The sequence below is a fragment of the Pelodiscus sinensis genome, chromosome 7 (genome assembly GCF_049634645.1).
Source record: "Pelodiscus sinensis isolate JC-2024 chromosome 7, ASM4963464v1, whole genome shotgun sequence".
In the NCBI taxonomy this organism is placed as follows: Eukaryota; Metazoa; Chordata; order Testudines; family Trionychidae; genus Pelodiscus; species Pelodiscus sinensis.
In genome coordinates this window covers 20,628,479-20,646,256 of record NC_134717.1, presented here as the reverse complement: position 1 = coordinate 20,646,256, position 17,778 = coordinate 20,628,479, and the positions used below count along the sequence as shown (strand labels likewise).

The following is a 17,778-nucleotide window of genomic DNA, read 5'->3' as shown; positions in this document are numbered from 1 at the left end:
GGTAAGTTTAGTTCTCCTCCTGGAAATGACTTTGGGCCTTTAAGTCTTCCCAAACTGCCAGATCTCTTGGCACCAATCCAGGACAAGATTATTATATGGGTTTTGAATTCACTGACAGCTTGGCTTGTGGATTTCTGCAAACCTTGATTTGTTGTGGCTTAAAATATCAAGTTGGAAAACCTGAAGCTGTAGACCAGAGAAACAGACTTGATGAGGGAAGCCCATTAGAAAAGCTCATCAAAAGGAGCACGATCTGAAACATCCTATGAGCTCTATTTTATTTGGATGCAATTGCAACAATAAAAAAAATTGTTTCTGACTGTCAGGATTCTTTTGGATACTATCACAGTTTCCCACCCTCAGACATATGAGTTGACCTTTTCTATTTAACTCACTGGAAAGTAACCAAATTTCCGAGAGGCTAGTTCCATATGTTCCTTCCATTGTTTACAAATGCCACAACTATGGGATTTGACTTTTGTCCACTGAAAAATACAGTGTCATTATAATCCGGTGTCTATCTGCTCTCTCTGCATTTTTCAGTTAAGATGGTATTCCTAAAAGCAGTAATATCAACCCAGACAGTTGGTGAGATTCAGGCCTGAGGACTGATTCACCTTATATCATGTTTAAGACTGCAGGCTTGTTATGACACTATGGGTATGTCTACACTACAAAGTTAGTTCGAACTAACGGACGTTAGTTCGAACTAACTTTCATAGGCGCTACACTAGCGTTCCGTTAGTTCGAACTTAATTCGAACTAACGGAGCGCTTAGTTCGAACTAGGTAATCCTCATTTTACGAGGATTAAGCCTAGTTCGAACTTACTAGTTCGAATTAAGGGGTGTGTAGACTCTTAATTCAAACTAGTGGGAGGCTAGCCCTCCCCAGCTTTCCCTGGTGGCCACTCTGGCCAACACCAGGGAAACTCGTCTGCCCCCCTCCCGGCCCCAGACCCCTTAAAGGGGCACGGGCTGGCTACGGTGCCCATGCCAGGTGCAAGCCTGCCAGCACCCAGCCAGCAGACCCTGCACCTGCCACGGATAGAGCCACCCATCCGATGCCCCCCAGGTCTCCCCCTCTTCCCGGGACCAGGCTGGCGGCTCCCAGGAGCTTGCCCGGGACCGCAAGAGGCGGGCACCCGCCTGGGCTAGGGCAGGGTCCACGATCTCCGCACTAGGCACAGGAAAGTGGCCAGCTAGGGCAGGAAAGCTGCCAGCCTGGCCACCCGGGAGCAGGTGTGTATGAAAATCAACCCTGAGCCCTGAGCTTAGAATGTCCGTACTGGGTCAGACCAAAGGTCCATCTAGCCCAGTAGCCTGTCTGCCGACAGCGGCCAACCCTAGGGACCCTGGAGGGGATGGACCGAAGACAGTGACCAAGCCATTTGTCTCGTGCCATCCCTCTCCAGTCTTCCACAAACCTCGGGCAGGGAAACCACTCCTACCCCGTGGCTAATACCACTCCATGGACCCAACCTCCATGACTTGATCTCACTTCCCTTTAAACTCTGTTCTAGTTCTAGCCTTCACAGCCTCCTGCAGCAAGGAGTTCCACAGGTTGACTCTTTGCTTTGTGAAGAACAACTTTCTGTTACTAGTTTGAAGCCTGTTACCCATTCCTTTCCTTTGGTGTCCTCTAGTCCTTCTTTAAGGGAACTAATGAAGAACTTTTCTGTATGCACCCTCTCCACCCAACTCCTTCTTTTAGAGACCTCTATCCTGTCCCCCCTCCGTCTCCTCTTGTCTAAGCTGAAAAGTCCCAGTCTCTTTAGCCTCTCTTCATTTGGGACCTGTTCCCAACCCCTGATCATTTTAGTTGCCCTCCCCTCTCCCAGCCTCTGTCTTCCCTTCTCCCACCTCCTTTTCCCAGTCTCCCCGACTTTTGTTCAATAAAGACAGATTCCATTTTTGAACACAATTGTCCTTTATTTTGTACATCAAGAAAAGGGGCTAGGGAAGGGTAAGTGGAAGGAGGTGAGGGAGGAATGGGGTACGAGCCCCCGATGGGGAGGACTGGGCTTCTGGGTGTGGAAGCTCTCCTGCAGCCCCCCAATTGTCCCCTCTCCCTAGATGGCAGCCTGCGGTAAGTGCAGCCGGGCTGATGGCCGAGTGGTGTGATGTGCCCAGTGTGGGTACTCCGGGCACTCCAAGCCAGGACTGGTTTGCAAGCGGGGCACCCCTGAGAACTGTCTGTATGGGGTGGGGGTCGGGCCACTTTAAGCGCAGCCCTCGGCTAGCCTGAGACAGCATCTCCACGCTCTAAGTCCTCCTCTGATGCCCTGCCGGCACTGCTTCCGGCCATCCTTAAGCCCGGTTCAGGGTCTACTTAATGTGGACAATCTAGTTCGAATTAGCAAAACGCTAATTCGAACTAGTTTTTAGTTCTAGACGCGTTAGTTCGAATTAGCTTAGTTCGAATTAACTACTTCGAACTAAGTTAGTTCGAATTAGCGCTGTAGTGTAGACGTACCCTATGAGTTTCCCATTTTTTCATGATTTTGAAATCTGACCGTCTGCAGCATTGCCCTCTGCCCAGAAACGTAACCCTAATAGCAGCCTAGTAAGGAGGGGCAGCCGAGGGTGGAGGGCTAGTGAGTGATTCTGGCCCACCCCTCACTCTACAGCAATGTCACCTATCCTGTCAGGTTGCTCTTGATTCTCCACTTTTGTGCTGCAATCCAGGTGCAAGGAGTCACATTGCCTCTCAGGTTTGGCCTGACTAATCAGTGATGATGAAAGTCTGGGACAAACCTTCATGGCATTGGAACCCCATGTATGAGGCTGCAAATGCCACTGACTCAAATTTGGTCGCCCAAGAAGTGTCTCAATATGATTTATACCTTAAAACTGTAACTAGATGTACTAAGACTGTGCTGTAATTATTTTATTAAAAAATGCTGGGACAAATCTGAAGCCCTAACTACATTATATATGTAAGCGGGGGAATGGTCCTGCTGTTGTGGGGAACTTTCCTCACTGGCCTGTCCAACCTGTCAATCAGGCTGAGCTGGAGTGTTGGCTGCTTTCTATTGTCTCTGGGGTCTGTCAGTCTCATGGACCTTTCCCCTTTTGATACTGGGAGCTGGCAAACCAAAACTCCCACAGAGTTTTAGTAAGGGGCTAACAGTCCCCTTACATATGAGGATAAAATGTCTAGTACATCCTGTCTAGAATGTTCTGTGATTTCCAGCTGAATGAATTCAATAATCAGCCTGCAGTTTTCCTAATTACAACAAGGAAGGTCAGGATCCATATGGTAGATATCAAGAGGTTATAAATTAATATCTATTTAGGATGAAGCCTAGTTGCAGGTTCCCTTGAATTTGAATGACACATGGATCTGTCTAAATCATCTAAATAAATATGATTGTTAATTACTTGACATTCACTCGGATATCCAGACACTTTTAGTTAGCTCTAATGCTGCTCCCACACCACGTCATTGCACACAGTCTATCACCGATATATGCAATATCGCTGCCTGCTGCATTCAGTTTTATACAGCATTACTCCCTCAGCATCCCCTCTAATCTGATGACCAATTCAGGAGAACAAACTTTGTCTCTTTAAACTACTTTCCCTCAGACCCATCTCCTGGAGGGTTACTTCTGCTTTTTCATCTCCAAAAAGTAGTTATCCCAATGAGTAGTTCTTAAAAGAGAGCGGGGGAAAGGAGAAGGTTGCTTGTTTTGTAGTTCTTTCTGACCAGGCCCTCCAATTGGTGGGGGGAATAGATTCAAGGAGTCTAGGGCTCCTGGCTGCCACACTGGAGCCTTGGGCTGCTTAAGTTGCTTCTGGAATGCTGCACTGTGTACTCCTGAGGGCTCTGAGGATTTTTTGGGGGGAGGAGGACAATGGTGTGCTCTGTGAGATGTGCCGGATGACCCTCATTCTGCCCATTTTGCCTGAGGCCCCACCCCATCCAGGAGCAAAGAGCCTGCCTGCTCATCTTGCCTAGGAGCTTGCAGAAGCTGTTGTGCCCCTGTTCCTGAATTATTGTTGTTATAGGTGCACGCGGCCAGACCACTTTCCCTTTTACTTTGGGATTTGTGAGAGAGAAGTTTCTCAGTTAGTTGAGGGAACTGGCAAATCATTATGATTGCTCCTCCTTTTGTGCCCTTATAACCTTGCTCAAGGAAAGAGAGAGTAAATGGCCAGAACAGACACTGTATTTAGGAAGATTTCAAGATTGCATAGCCAATGTGCATTGGTTTCAAGTGTCTGAACTATAGCAGGATACCATATTCCCTCTACAGTTCCCATCTACCTTGCTCCAGTACTACACACCAACTGTGCTGAGAACAATGGGACTGTACATAGAAGTTCATACTGTATTATAAGGTTCAGTACTGACAGGCACAGCCTCATAATACATGACAGGCTACTATGACAACTAATAGTTCAAACTGTCCCAAATCAGAGGTATTAGCAGCAATGTTCCAAACAAGACGCAAGAAGAAATTCTTCGGCTCTATACTGCACTGATTATTTCTCAGCTGGAGTATTGTGTCCAGTTCTGGGCATCACACTTTGGGAAAGATGTGGACAAATTGGACAAAGTCCTGAGGAGAGTAAAAATGATTAAAGGTTTAGTCTGGAGAAGAGACAACTGATGAGGGACAGGATAACAGTCTACAAGTATGTAAAGGGTTGTTATATAGAGGAAGGTGATAAATTGTTCTTCTAACCACTGACGACAGAACAAGAATGGACTTAAATTGCAGCAACGAAAATTTAAGTTACACATTGGGGAAAAACTTCCTCAGTGTCACAGTAGTTAAATACTGAAACAAATTACCTAGTGAGGTTGTGGAATCTCCAGCACTGGGAGGTTTTTAAGAACAGGTTAGACAAATACCTGTCAAGGATGATCTAGATAATACTTAGGCCTGCTTTCCTAGAAGGGACTGGACTAGATGACCTATCAAAGTCCATTGGAAGCCTACATTTCTATGGTTTCTAAGATTAATTGCTACAGTTTCAACTTGCCAGTGCAGACAGTATAGCCAGAGCACATCAGCTTCTTCCTATCCAACAAACTCAGGTACCCAGCAATAGAAATCTTATTGATCTAGAACCTAATATATCATGAAAATCCATCTCATGATGGATAAGGTACTGCTTATATCCTTCCTATTGGCATTAAAAATCTAATATGAAGCTTATGCAGGAAAGGTAATGTTGTAGTCACAGTACTTGGCCATCCACTTCACTTTACCTATTTTAGAATCTGGATTTTTTTTTTGGTGTAGCTGAAGGCCAAGTTAGCAGACTTCCTGACTGTTTAAAGTGAAGCTTCATTGAAATATATTTGTTTTTTATTTAAACAAACTCAGGAAACTGTGGTACAGTTATAACTGGTTAGGTCATACTCAGATATGGAGGAAGTCATCAAGATAATTATCAAAATGAAGCCAATGCTCAGATGATCCAGTCCACTTCTGTGTTTGAAATTGGATCTGAATTCTCTTAATATTTTTATTATTCTGTTACTCTTTGATAACTATTTTAGTATGGATTCATATTTTATAATCCTATCTTACTCATTCAAGGCATATTTTAGTGATTATTTATTTGTACATAAAATTTGTAGAGATGTCCCTGGGAGAGTATTCAGAGAAATACTTTGTTTTCCATAATTTCCTCCAGAAAAGAAAAGGAGCATGAGAGTTAACCATTTCTATTCAACTAGAGTAACTGATAGGGGAAGCTTATTTAAAACTAGAAGATTTACCTGGCATTGTTCAGGTCATTAACTCAAAAAATGTTTGGTTTCATTTAAATTATTGTTCTGGGGTGGGGATGAGGGGTTCAGTATGCAGGTTGCTCCAGAGAGAGAGGATAACCCCGGGGCTACGTCTACACTGGCCCCTTTTTCGAAAGGGGCATGCTAATTTTAAACTTCGGAATAGGAAAATCCGCGGGGGATTTAAATATCCCCCATGGGATTTAAATAAAGATGTCCGCCGCTTTTTTCCGGCTTGGGGAAAAGCCGGAAAAAAGCGTCTAGACTGGCCCGATCCTCCGGAATAAAGCCCTATTCCGGAGGATCGGGCCAGTCTAGACTCTTTTTTCCGGCTTTTCCCCAAGCCGGAAAAAAGCGGCGGACATCTTTATTTAAATCCCGCGGGGGATATTTAAATCCCCCGCGGATTTTCCTATTCCGAAGTTTAAAATTAGCATGCTCCTTTCGAAAAAGGGGCCAGTGTAGACGTAGCCCAGATGTTTGGGGACAGATGAAAAGCACCTCTCCAGGGTTGCTGCAGCTCCAGCAGGCACTGGCAGGGAAGGGGTGCCTGTCCCCTGGCTGTGACAGCTCCAGGTTCCTCTACCTCCTGCCCTCTCCAGCCAATGAGGGGAATGCAGCAAAATGTGCACTTTCCCCATGCTCCCTGATGAAGGGGAACAGCCAGCAATGTTCTTGTACTAATTGGGATAGGAGAGGAGCTTCAACCCATCCTCCTTGCCCTAAAGGGCTTCTTGGGGTGGGAGACTTCGGGATGGGGCAGTCCTTTTTACCTTGGTGATTCTGACTTGGTTTTGTATGGTTTTATGAGAAGAAATCCCATTCCAGGCACATCTAATGTTCCTGGCACAACCAAATTTTTACCTTATTTTAAGTTATAAGAGGAAGCTATATACTAACTTTGGTAGTCCTCGCTCTTACTGTTTAAGAGAAGTTCTTGACTGAAGAGACAGACACAGAGACAGACATGTAGAAAAAGAGACTATGTAGGAAGATCCAATTTCAATTTTATATTTCTGCAAAGTCCATTCAACATGACGTTTAGGAGCATCATGAGAGAGCAAAGGCACCTATGTGTCAGATTTAAATTGGCCTGATTTTAAATGCATGTCTTTGCTCAGATACCACATAGAAGAAGTGGAGGCTTTGGCTGACATCTGTTCATACAAAGGTATGTCAAGTGTAGCTTAGGCTTGAGCCAACATGAGTAATTAATACATGAACGGAGGTCTCTCTTTTTTTGAAGATAGGTTTAAGGACAGCCTATTGAAAAAAAATACCACCTTACCACTTTATGAAGGTTCACTATTGAGTTATTCTGGCTTCTCTTGTGATTATTACAAGTTAGATACAAGATACTTATATTTCATGGTCCCAGTAGTACCTTAACTGTATTCAAAGTGTTAATGAGAGCACAGAGGCCAAGCCTAGACTACACTTGGAAGGTTGGCTTTAAGGTATGCAATACCAGCGATATAAATAATGTGTCTGGAGTTGACATACCTTAAGCTGAGTTTGGCACTGACTCCATAGTGGGAGGTCCCTGGGAGAAACACTCCCTTCGATTTCACTTACCTTTCACAACAATGAGGAGTACCGGCACCAATGGGGGAACCCTCAGCATTTGACAGATCTGCTAAATCAAACCCTGGAAGATTGATTGCCAGAGTGTCAGTCCTCTGTTAAATGGAGATAATAGAGCTCTTGGATGCAGAGGAATGTCTTATCTCAGAAGTTCAAGTGCTCTTATACCATCTGCTGATGGGGAAGAGCTTTTCCCCAATTGCATTGAATAACTAAAAAAAAATTAGTGTGTATTTCATTTCTCCTCCTTTTAATATAGCTCTGCTAATGTTCATGTAAAATGTTACATATGAAACAAAGCTTCAAAAGCAACCATCATCTTGGCTTTTCTACTTAGAAAGAGCAAGACATGTTTTTAGAGCTTCAAAAATTCCATTTTTTGCTGGAAAATCAAAAAGACATGGAAAGCAGCTTCAGGGCAATTCTTACTTTATTCCTTCTCCCATGCACAGCATAATATTTTCATGAGTTTTCATGCTCTCCTATGATAAAATGTTGGGTTTATTTTTCCTCCTATACAACAAGCTTTTTGTAAAAATGGCAACATTCTGCTTCTAGGGAAAGAATATGAATAATATCCATTTGATTTGGTTTCTTGCAGCAAAATGGTGATTTTTCTTCACACAACCTCCCAAAATAACCTAACCTTTACATTTTAATATTGCAAAGGAAGAAAATATATGGCTTTTGAGTTTATGCCATTTATGGATTTTTCTTACTAAATTCTGGCAGACTCCTTTCTAATGAGCCAGTTCTAGATGTCCTTTTAGATTTTCTAACAGAAATCTATTTGAGCATCTCAGAAAATAATCTTGTGCAGCTTCCAAAGTTTTTGTATTTTAAGGAGGGCTTCCAGACTGATTGATTGACTGTATGGGTGTGGTTGGAACTGTGAGGTCTCCCAGAGCTTTTAAGAGAACAGATGTAGTAAATATTGCCTGCTAAGCACTATTTGATAGTATATCACCTTTTGAAAGATATTTTTACTGCTGTTACATAAAGTCTAAAGAGAAACTACACATGTTCTTGATTGTATTAGTGATGAGGAAGAAAAAGACACTTTTTAAATGCTTGTCAATGGGTTTCAGGAATATACTGATTATGTTATAACATACAAATGTACAGTAGACTTCCGATAATCCGGAACCTATGGGACCTAGATGGTGCCGGATTATCAGATATGCCGGAGTATAAGGAGATACTATAAGCTGGTTATGTATATACGGCATACAGTATATACTGTATATAAAGTGTTCTTAATCCTTTTTAGTGTACATACTGTATAAAGTATACTGTAATGTTTTAGTTTTTTAACCCTTTTTTACCCTTTTCGCTCAGTTCAGCTGCTGCTGCCGGACTATCAGGAGTGCTGGACTATTGGATGCCGGACTATTGGAGTTTTACTATATATATATATATATTATCTGTTTTTTGTGATGCAGATGTGTGTGCATTTTTATCTTTCTGCATATATAGGGATAGATAGATGCATGTGTTTACTTGAATAGGCTCTGTTATGAGAGTATATTAAAATATATGCATATACACAGTATGAAGCATTAAAGATTTGATTACTCTGTTTTTAGGTTATCCTCACTGTAATCCTGGAGAATTCAGTTGTGCTGATGGAAGGTGTCTCTCCAATTCTCAGTGGCAATGTGATGGGGACTATGACTGCCCAGATCATTCTGATGAAGCTCCTATAAATATAAAATGCAAAATTTCAGGTTCATATTTATTTTTATAATTACATATATGTAGTTTTTTTCCAAAATATAATTTAGATTTGTAGTTAGAAAAACTATACTCTTAACTACATAGTACAGTCCTGTCTCATGAATTCTTCCTATATCCTGTGAAGAAGATGCGGTTGTAAATTTTCAGTCCTGCAGAACCAAAAATTCTGTGGTTTATTTTCTGAGCTGAAAAACTGAAGCTAGACATGTGAGATGGTTCAGGAAGTTTGGAGTTTGTTTACACATGTATTTCCAGGTACTATAGACTGGACAAAATTACAATAGTTACTATCCAACTTTATAAGAACTGCCCTGCTCTCGCCATAATTTTTACAAACAGAGAGAACAGACATAACAGTCCTTTCCAGACACATGGATTTAGAGCTTACCACACCAGAATGGGGATATGCTAGATTTCTCACTACACACCATTTTTAAAACAGGCAGTCAACACCATCCATCAACACTATTTTAAAGTTCTCTCCACTTTTAGCAGTCACAAAATGTAAATGTGTCCCACATCTTAATTTTGTTCTATTATGCTAGTGAATCCTGGAGGTATTAGACTGTTCCATGTCATTTGAAAGGGGAGAGATATGTAGGAAAAGTTCTTTTACTCTCACTCTATTACTCCATTAAGGTATTAATCTAGCCCATTATACTAGCTTTTTTGAGGACCATGCATTGTCTGAAAGGTGAGGCAAAATCATATGGATCCAAATATTCATTATTGAAGATTCTGTTGTTAATGCAGAATACCTCAGCACTGGTGCAGAAATTTGTTCTGTGGTGACAAACACACCATTTTAGGTTGGGGGGACCCCGACAGCATGCAGCATCCCAGGGGATTGCTTACTCTTCCTTTCCTTCCCCTCACAACCAGAGAATGAGGGAAAGTACACAGCTTGCATTCATTTCTCTCATTGCCAGCTGGTGAAGGGTTGGGGAAAAGAGTAAGTGTGCACACATTTATTTAAAATTAGGAGCTGGCCAAAAGTCTCTAATCCTGCTTTTGTTAAAATCAGTGGTGAAATTCCCATGTTCTTTGTCAGGATCAAGACTGAGCCTTGAGTGCTGAGCTGTGTTTGATATTGTTATTTAAAAAATAATAGTAATTACATTTTCTTTCAGCTACTACAGGTTGACACTCTGAAATTCAGAATTTTTTGGTCAAGCAGTATCCATGGTCCTTCCAGACCACGGTTGTTGCTGGATCAGAGAGCCCCAGCACCCATAAGTGTACATCCCATCCCTGGAGAGCCCCAATTGGGCAGGGGAGAAATGGGGCCATGCAGGCTGGGGAGCTAGCAGTGGGACCACTGAGCAGCAAGAGCAGGGCAGCCAGCAAGCCCCGTCCACAGGAAGCCCCGGTTGGTGGTTCAGCAGTGGGACAGGCAAGCCTCATCTCAGGCGGGGATCCCTGGTTGGGCAGGGGAGAAGTGGGACCACAGAGGCTGGGGAGCTCCATCTTGGGGAGCTCTAGCAAGCTTGAGCCCAAGTCCAAGTCCTGCAGGCTGGAGCCCAGTGGCAGTGGGGCCAGAGAGAGCCAACTGCAGGGAGAAGGAGTGTCCTGGGAGGGCAGTGGCAGGGGATCTCCCCATATCTGGAAAATTCTCTTATTCGAGACTGATCACATCCTCAGGGTGCTGGACAAGGGAGATCAAGCCTGTATATGCAATAGTAATTGAAATATTTAATCACATAGTGCTGCAGAGGCTAACTTCTAAGAATTACCTCAAATTTTATTAGTTGTTACTGGTCACCTTGCTGGTTCAGCCTAAGTACTTAGTAAAAGACAAAGAATATGTCTGCACTGTAGAAAATACTCTGCAGTCTCAGATCTCCAAGCTAAGGTTATCTGATCTGGGCTGCAGGGCTAAAAGTAGCAGTGTGGATGTTTGGTCTAGGGCTGAAGTCTGGGTTCTGAAACTGCTGTATGTTTTATTCCATTAACTTTCTTTTTGTGCTGTGTAGACATACACATAGGAAACGAGGGTGCCATGCAGCATGCATAATGGAGGCCCCGGGAAAGTTCCAGATAATCTACAAATCATTTAACTATGTATGTAGCCTAGCACTTTAAGCAGCCTCTGTATTAGGTGACCAAAGGATAACTGATCTAACACACACTTTTAAAAAGAACTCCAGTAGTGATCCTGGCAATTGCAGGCAAGTAATCTTAACTTCAGTACAGGTTGGTAAGCTTGACTATAGTAAAGAACAGAATGATCAGACACAATATGTTGAGGAAGAGTCAGCCTGGCTTTTGTAAAGGGAAATCAGGCCTTACCAATCCATTAGAATTCTGTGAGGGGGTCAAGAAGGATGCGGACAAAGGTCATTCAGTCAATATAGTATGCTTGGACTTTCAGAAAGCCTTTGACAAAGTCTCTCAGTAAGTGTTCTTAAGCAAAGTAAAAAGTCATGACATAAGAAGGAAATCCTCTAATGGATTAATAACTGGTTAAAAGATAGGAAACAAAGGATGGGAATAAATAATGAGTTTTCACAGAGAAAAGAGGCAAATATTGGGTTCTCATGCAGATCTGTTCTGGGAGCTGTGCTGTTCAACAGGCTCATAAATGATCTGGAAAGAAGGTGATTGGTGAGGAGTTAAAATTTGCAGGTGATAATGTTTATTCTAGTTATATCCAAAGATGACTGCAAAGAGCATCAGTTCTCACTGAACTATATGACTGGATGGCAAAATGATAGATGTAAGTGCAAAGTAGTGCACCTTGGAAAAAATAATCCCAATTATACATACAAAAAGATGGGGTCTAAATTAGCTGTTATCATGGAAGAAAAAGCTCCTGCAGTCATCATAGATAGTTCTCTGAAAACATCTGTGCAGCAACAGTAAAAAATGCTAGGAAGTATTAGGAAAGAGATAGAAAATATCATAATGCCATTACAGGCAGTCCCCGGGTTACGTACAAGATAGGGACTGTAGGTTTGTTCTTAAGTTGAATTTGTATGTAAGTCGGAACTGGTACATATTGTATGGGAAACTCTAGCCAAACATTTCTCCAGAGGTCAGTTTTATTCTCCCACACCTCACTTCCCTCAGTCCTTTATTCTCAAGCTGAGGTGTCTGCTAAGAAAAGCCGTTCCGCGTCTCCCTGGTCTGCTGGGGGAGGGGCGCTAGCTTCGTGTCTCCCTGGTCTGCTGGGGGGAAGCAGCTAGTGCAGGGTTGCCTCACCCCGTTTGTAAGTAGGGATCCGATGTAAGTCGGATCCATGTAACCCGGGGACTGCCTGTATATAAAGTCATGGTACACACACACACACACTGAACATTGTGTGCTGTTTCGGTCACCTCATCCCTAAAAAGATATGGATTATTCCAGGGGTGGGCAAAACGGCCCACATCTGGCCCACCAAGCAGGTAGATCTGGCCCGCAGAGGCCCTGCTATTCCTCTTCCTCCAGGCCAATCAGGGCCTAAAGACAGGGGAGCATGTGGCACTTAGAGTCAACCCTTGTGATTGATTTTAAGTGCTGTGTGCCAGCGGGCAGGGAGCGAAAGACTTTGCACGCTCCCCCTGCTGCCAGGCCATTCAGAGCCTGGGGACATGGAGAAAGTGTGCAAAGTCTTCTCCTCCCCTGCTAGGAGTAGCACCGCATGGCCTGGAGTTGGGGGGAGTGCTCGAAGTCTCCTTCTGCCCTGCAAGGGGCTTGGCACTTAGGGTCACTGCCAGCTACTGCTCAGCTGGTAGTTGAGTCTAAGTGCAATGCTCCCTTGCAGGGCAGGGGAAGGGGGAGAGAGACTTCGTATGCTCCCCCTCCCCCAAGCCCTGATTGATCTAGGGGTGGGGAGAGTGAGCAAAGTCTCCTCCTACTACCAGGGGCACGGGCGCCTAGAAGGAACTCCCAACTGTTCAGAACAGCTGGAGGGGGCAAAGACTTTGCATGCTCTTCTACTCCCAGACCAGTCAGGGTCTGTGGGTGGGGAAGCAGGGAAGTGTCCTGGCCCTGCCTTTGCGGGGTGGCCTGCAGCTACTTAAAAAATGTCTGAGGTGGCCCCCCAGTCAAAAATTTTTGCCCACACATGGGTTACTCAATAATTGCCCTTTTCTAATCATTCTCTCTGATGCATCTGGCACTGGTCACTGTTGGATGAGGTGTTGATGCAGATAGACCATTAGTCTGACCCAATATGGCTATTCTTATCTTCTTTAGCTGGGCATATATTACTGTTTAGAGGTATGTGACTTGAATGCGAATGAGAAATCTCATTAGTTGTGTATCTTGCATCACAATTATTTTTCATATTTTATTAGTTTTTGTGGGACACAACTAAGCTATCATGTGTCTGGGTGCTCCTGAACTATCTGATTTTCCAATTAAATTTTCCCAATTAGGCTTTAGATATCCAGTTATCGGGAGACCCTGTTAGAGGATTTCATTATGATATAGTTCTTCATTGCGACCAAAAACAATATTTAATGTTAGTTAGCTCTACAAAAGTATTACTTTTTCCCCATTGATAGTTCCAGAAAAATTTATCAAATGTGTTATATTTTAATTTATGTGGGGCAATTAATATTCTGTATTATAGTTTTTCTCCTTCTGCATAGTTTCAAAATGTAGTTTAAGTGATCTGAAGAGAGATGATGCTGATCACAAGATGCTTGCTCTTCTCATTATTATTTAAGTAAAACTAAACTGATGGAAGAGGAAGAGGAAGTGAATACAACTTTTTTTTTCATAAAGGAGCTAACTGGTTTACAGGATCTGTCGAAAAAGGCTTTATTTTTGACAGATCCGCGTCTAGACTGACGGTTTTTTATTAAAAATCTCCATTTTGAAAAAAAGCAGCAGCCATGTTAATGCTAATGAGGTGAGGGATGTTTAAATCCCTGCTACATTAACAATTTTGATGTGCCTAATCTACATCTTTCTGTCGACAGAGAGGTATAGTCTAAACACACCCTCTGGGGCATCTGGTATTGGCCACTGTTGGCAGACAGGATTCTGGGCTAGATGGACCTTTGGTCTGACCCAGTATGGCCGTTCTTATGTTCTTATGTGAGGAGAATATCTGGTATCCACAGATTGGTGTTGATCAATGTAAAAATCTATCGGGGCACAGTCACACTATGGGAAAAATATGAGAACTGCTGACATTTTTAATTTTTTTTTTCAGAACAGTCATGCAACAGTTCTTTTTTCATTTGCAAAAATGGCAAATGCATTCCCCAAATAGATGTCTGTGACAATAAAGAGGATTGCAGTGATGGATCTGATGAGAGAAACTGCCATATCAATGAATGCTTAAGTAAGAAAATCAGTGGCTGTTCTCAAGATTGTCAGGATCTTCCTGTTGGGTACAAGGTTGGTAGTCACGGTGTGTAATATAGTATAATATAAGTTCTTTATTCTTAACTATGATTTTTAAAGAACATAATGGTGTAGTAGAATTTTAGAATGCAGTATTAGCTTTTAAACAAGTAACCTCAACAAAATCATAACCTGTGCAAATCAGCATATGAAATATTCATGTGGCCATCAGTTGTGTAAAACCTAGATGCATATGTTCAATTTAAAACCAATAGAAAATATATATGACATAGTTTCAACATTTCTGTATATTTCTAAAAAACTAGTATTTTACTTGACAGGTGATGAGAATGAAGCTACAATAACAGAAGTTCAAAGATACAGCACTTAAGAAAACCAGAACAAATCAAGCTGTTGTACAAAAATCAAAAGTGACCTGAGAGTTGCTTACAAGATCATGACTCTAATAATTAATTCAAATAGTAAAGTTTTCCAACTTTGTTTGAAATAGTTACACAGACAAAGAAAAAAAAGAACAATGCACTGTTAATGAACCAAATGTCAAAATAACAAATAGCCCTGTGAAACCTTACGGTATATCTAGACTACAGGGTTTTGTCGACAAAAGTGGACTTTTGTCGACAAAACTATACCTGTGTCCACATTGCCTTTGAGTTATGTCGACATAACGTCGACAAAACTCAGCAGTTTTGTCGACGTATGTAAACCTCATTCTACGAGGAATAACGCCTTTTATCGACAGAGTTCTGTCGATAGAAGGCATATTGCATCTATACTGTCCTTTGCGTCCACACTGTGGACAGAACTGCTTTGTCGACAGAACTGGATGTAGTCTAGACGCTCTTTGTCGACAGAAGCTTTGTCGACAGTATCTGTCGACAAAACTTCTGTTGACAAAACCCTGTAGTCTAGACATACCCAGAGGGTATGTCTACACTACAAAGTTAATTCGAACTAACGGATGTTAGTTCGAATTAACTTTGATAGGCACTACACTAGCGCTCCGCTAGTTCAAACTTAATTTGAACTAGTGGAGCGCTTAGTTCGAACTAGGTAAACCTCATTTTACGAGGACAACCCTAGTTCGAACTTACTAGTTCGAATTAAGAGGTGTGTAGCCCCTTAATTCAAACTAGTGGGAGGCTAGCCCTCCCCAGCTTTCCCTGGTGGCCACTCTGGCCAACACCAGGGAAACTCGTATGCCCCCACTCCCGGCCCCAGACCCCTTAAAGGGGCACGGGCTTGCTATGGTGCCCGTGCCAGGTGCAAGCCTGCCAGCACCCAGCCAGCAGACCCTGCACCTGGCACGGCTCGAGCCAGCCACCCGATGCCCCCCAGTCCTCCCCCTCTTCCCGGGACCAGGCTGGCAGCTCCCGGGAACTTGCCCAGGACCGCAAGAGGCGGGCACCCGCCTGGTCCAGTGCAGACATCGTGGACCTCGTCCACGACCTCCACACTAGACACAGGAAAGCGGCCGTCTAGGGCAGGAGAGCTGCCAGCCTGGCCACCCAGGAGCAGGTTTTCATGAAAATCAAGGTGGTCCACTGAGACCCCCGACCCTGAGCTCTGAGCTTAGAATGGCCGTACTGGGTCAGACCAAAGGTCCATCTAGCCCAGTAGACTGTCTGCCAACAGCGGCCAACCCTAGGGACCCTGGAGGGGATGGACCAAAGACAGTGACCAAACCATTTGTCACGTGCCATCCCTCTCCAACCTTCCACAAACTTCGGGCAGGGACACCACTCCTACCCCGTGGCTAATAGCACTCCATGGACCCAACCTCCATGACTTGATCTCACTTCTCCTTAAACTCTGTTCTAGTTCTAGCCTTCACAGCCTCCTGCAGCAAGGAGTTCCACAGGTTGACTATTTGCTTTGTGAAGAACAACTTTCTGTTACTAGTTTGAAGCCTGCTACCCATTCCTTTCCTTTGATGTCCTCTAGTCCTTCTATTATGGGAACTAATGAAGAACTTTTCTATATGCACCCTATCCACCACACTCATGCTTTTAGAGACCTCTATCCTGTCCCCCCTCCATCTCCTCTTTTCTAAGCTGAAAAGTCCCAGTCTCTTTAGCCTCTCGTCATATGGGACCTGTTCCAAACCCCTCATCATTGTAGTTGCCCTCCCCTCTCCCACCCTCTCTCTTCCCCTCTCCCACCTCCTTTACCCAGTCTCCCCCAGATTTGTTCAATAAAGAGAGATTCTATTTTTTGAACACAATTGTCCTTTATTTTGTACATCAGGAAGGGGGGCTAGGGAGGGGTAAGTGGAAGGAGGTGAGGGAGGAATGGGGTACGAGCCCCCGATGGGGAGGACTGGGCTGGCTCTGTGGGCTCCTCGGGGTGGAACCTCTCCTGCAGCCCCCCAATTGCTCCCTCTCCCCAGATGGCAACCTGCAACAAGTGCAGCTGGTCTAATGGCCGAGTGCTGTGATGTGCCCAGTGTGGGTACTCCGGGCAATCCAAGCCAGGAGTGCTTTGCAAGCGGGGCACCCCTGAGAACTGTCTGTCTGGGGTAGGGGTCGGGTCCCTTTAAGCACAGCCCTCGGCTAGCCTGAGATAGCAGCTCCACGCTCTAAGTCCTCATCTGATGCCCTGCCTGCACTGCTTCCGGACATCCTTAACCCTGGTTCTGGGTCCACTCTGTATGGACATGCTAGTTCGAATTAGCAAAATGCTAATTCGAACTAGTTTTTTAGTCTGGATGCGTTAGTTCGAATTAGCTTAGTTAGTTCGAATTAGCGCTGTAGCGTAGACCTACCCTAAGAGACTAACAAAAAAATATATATACAGGCAGTCCCCGAGTTACGCGGATCCGACTTATGTCGGATCCGCAGTTACGAACGGGGTTCCTCTCCCTGGTCTTCCCCTGCAGACCAGGGGAACGGGGGGGGGGGGGGCAAAGCAGAGCCAAGCAGAGCCAAGCTGCGGAGCGCGCGATCAGCTGACAGCCCAGATACGTCTGGGTTGTCAGCTGGCCGGGCGCTCCGTGGCTTGGCTCTGCTTTGCCCCTCCTCCCCGTCTGCAGACCAGGAGGAGCGGGGGGGGAGCAAAGCAGAGCAAAGCCGCGGAGCACGCGGGCAGCGGACAGCCACGGCGCGTCTGGGCTGTCCCGCTGCCCCCGTGCTCCGTGGCTTTGCTCCAGACACCTGTGGTACAGCAGCTGGGGTGCTGCCAGTTGGTCCCATAGTGCCGCTCTGGGCGCTACTGGACCAACCGGGCAGCACCCCAGCTGTTCTGCCCCAGGCTCCTGATTCAGCCACTGCTGGTCAGATTCAGCAGCGGCTGAATCAGGACGCCTGGGGCAGAGCAGCTTGGGTGCTGCTGGGTTGGTCCAGTAGCGCCGAGGAGCAGTGGCGCTACTGGACCAACCCAGCAGCACCCCAGCTGCTCTGCCCCAGGC

The 17,778-nt window shown here is 44.5% G+C and overlaps 1 protein-coding gene across 2 annotated transcripts in view; it reads left to right on the top strand.

The window, feature by feature from the left end:
- The window catches only part of LRP1B (LDL receptor related protein 1B), a 1,349,043-nt gene that overhangs the window by 1,095,477 nt on the left and 235,788 nt on the right, over nt 1-17,778 (top strand). For both annotated transcript variants that reach the window (XM_075933312.1, XM_075933313.1), the window contains 2 exons: nt 8,921-9,061; nt 14,218-14,405. In XM_075933312.1, the coding sequence (XP_075789427.1) occupies nt 8,921-9,061; nt 14,218-14,405 (329 nt within the window). The remainder of the gene's footprint in view (nt 1-8,920; nt 9,062-14,217; nt 14,406-17,778) is intronic.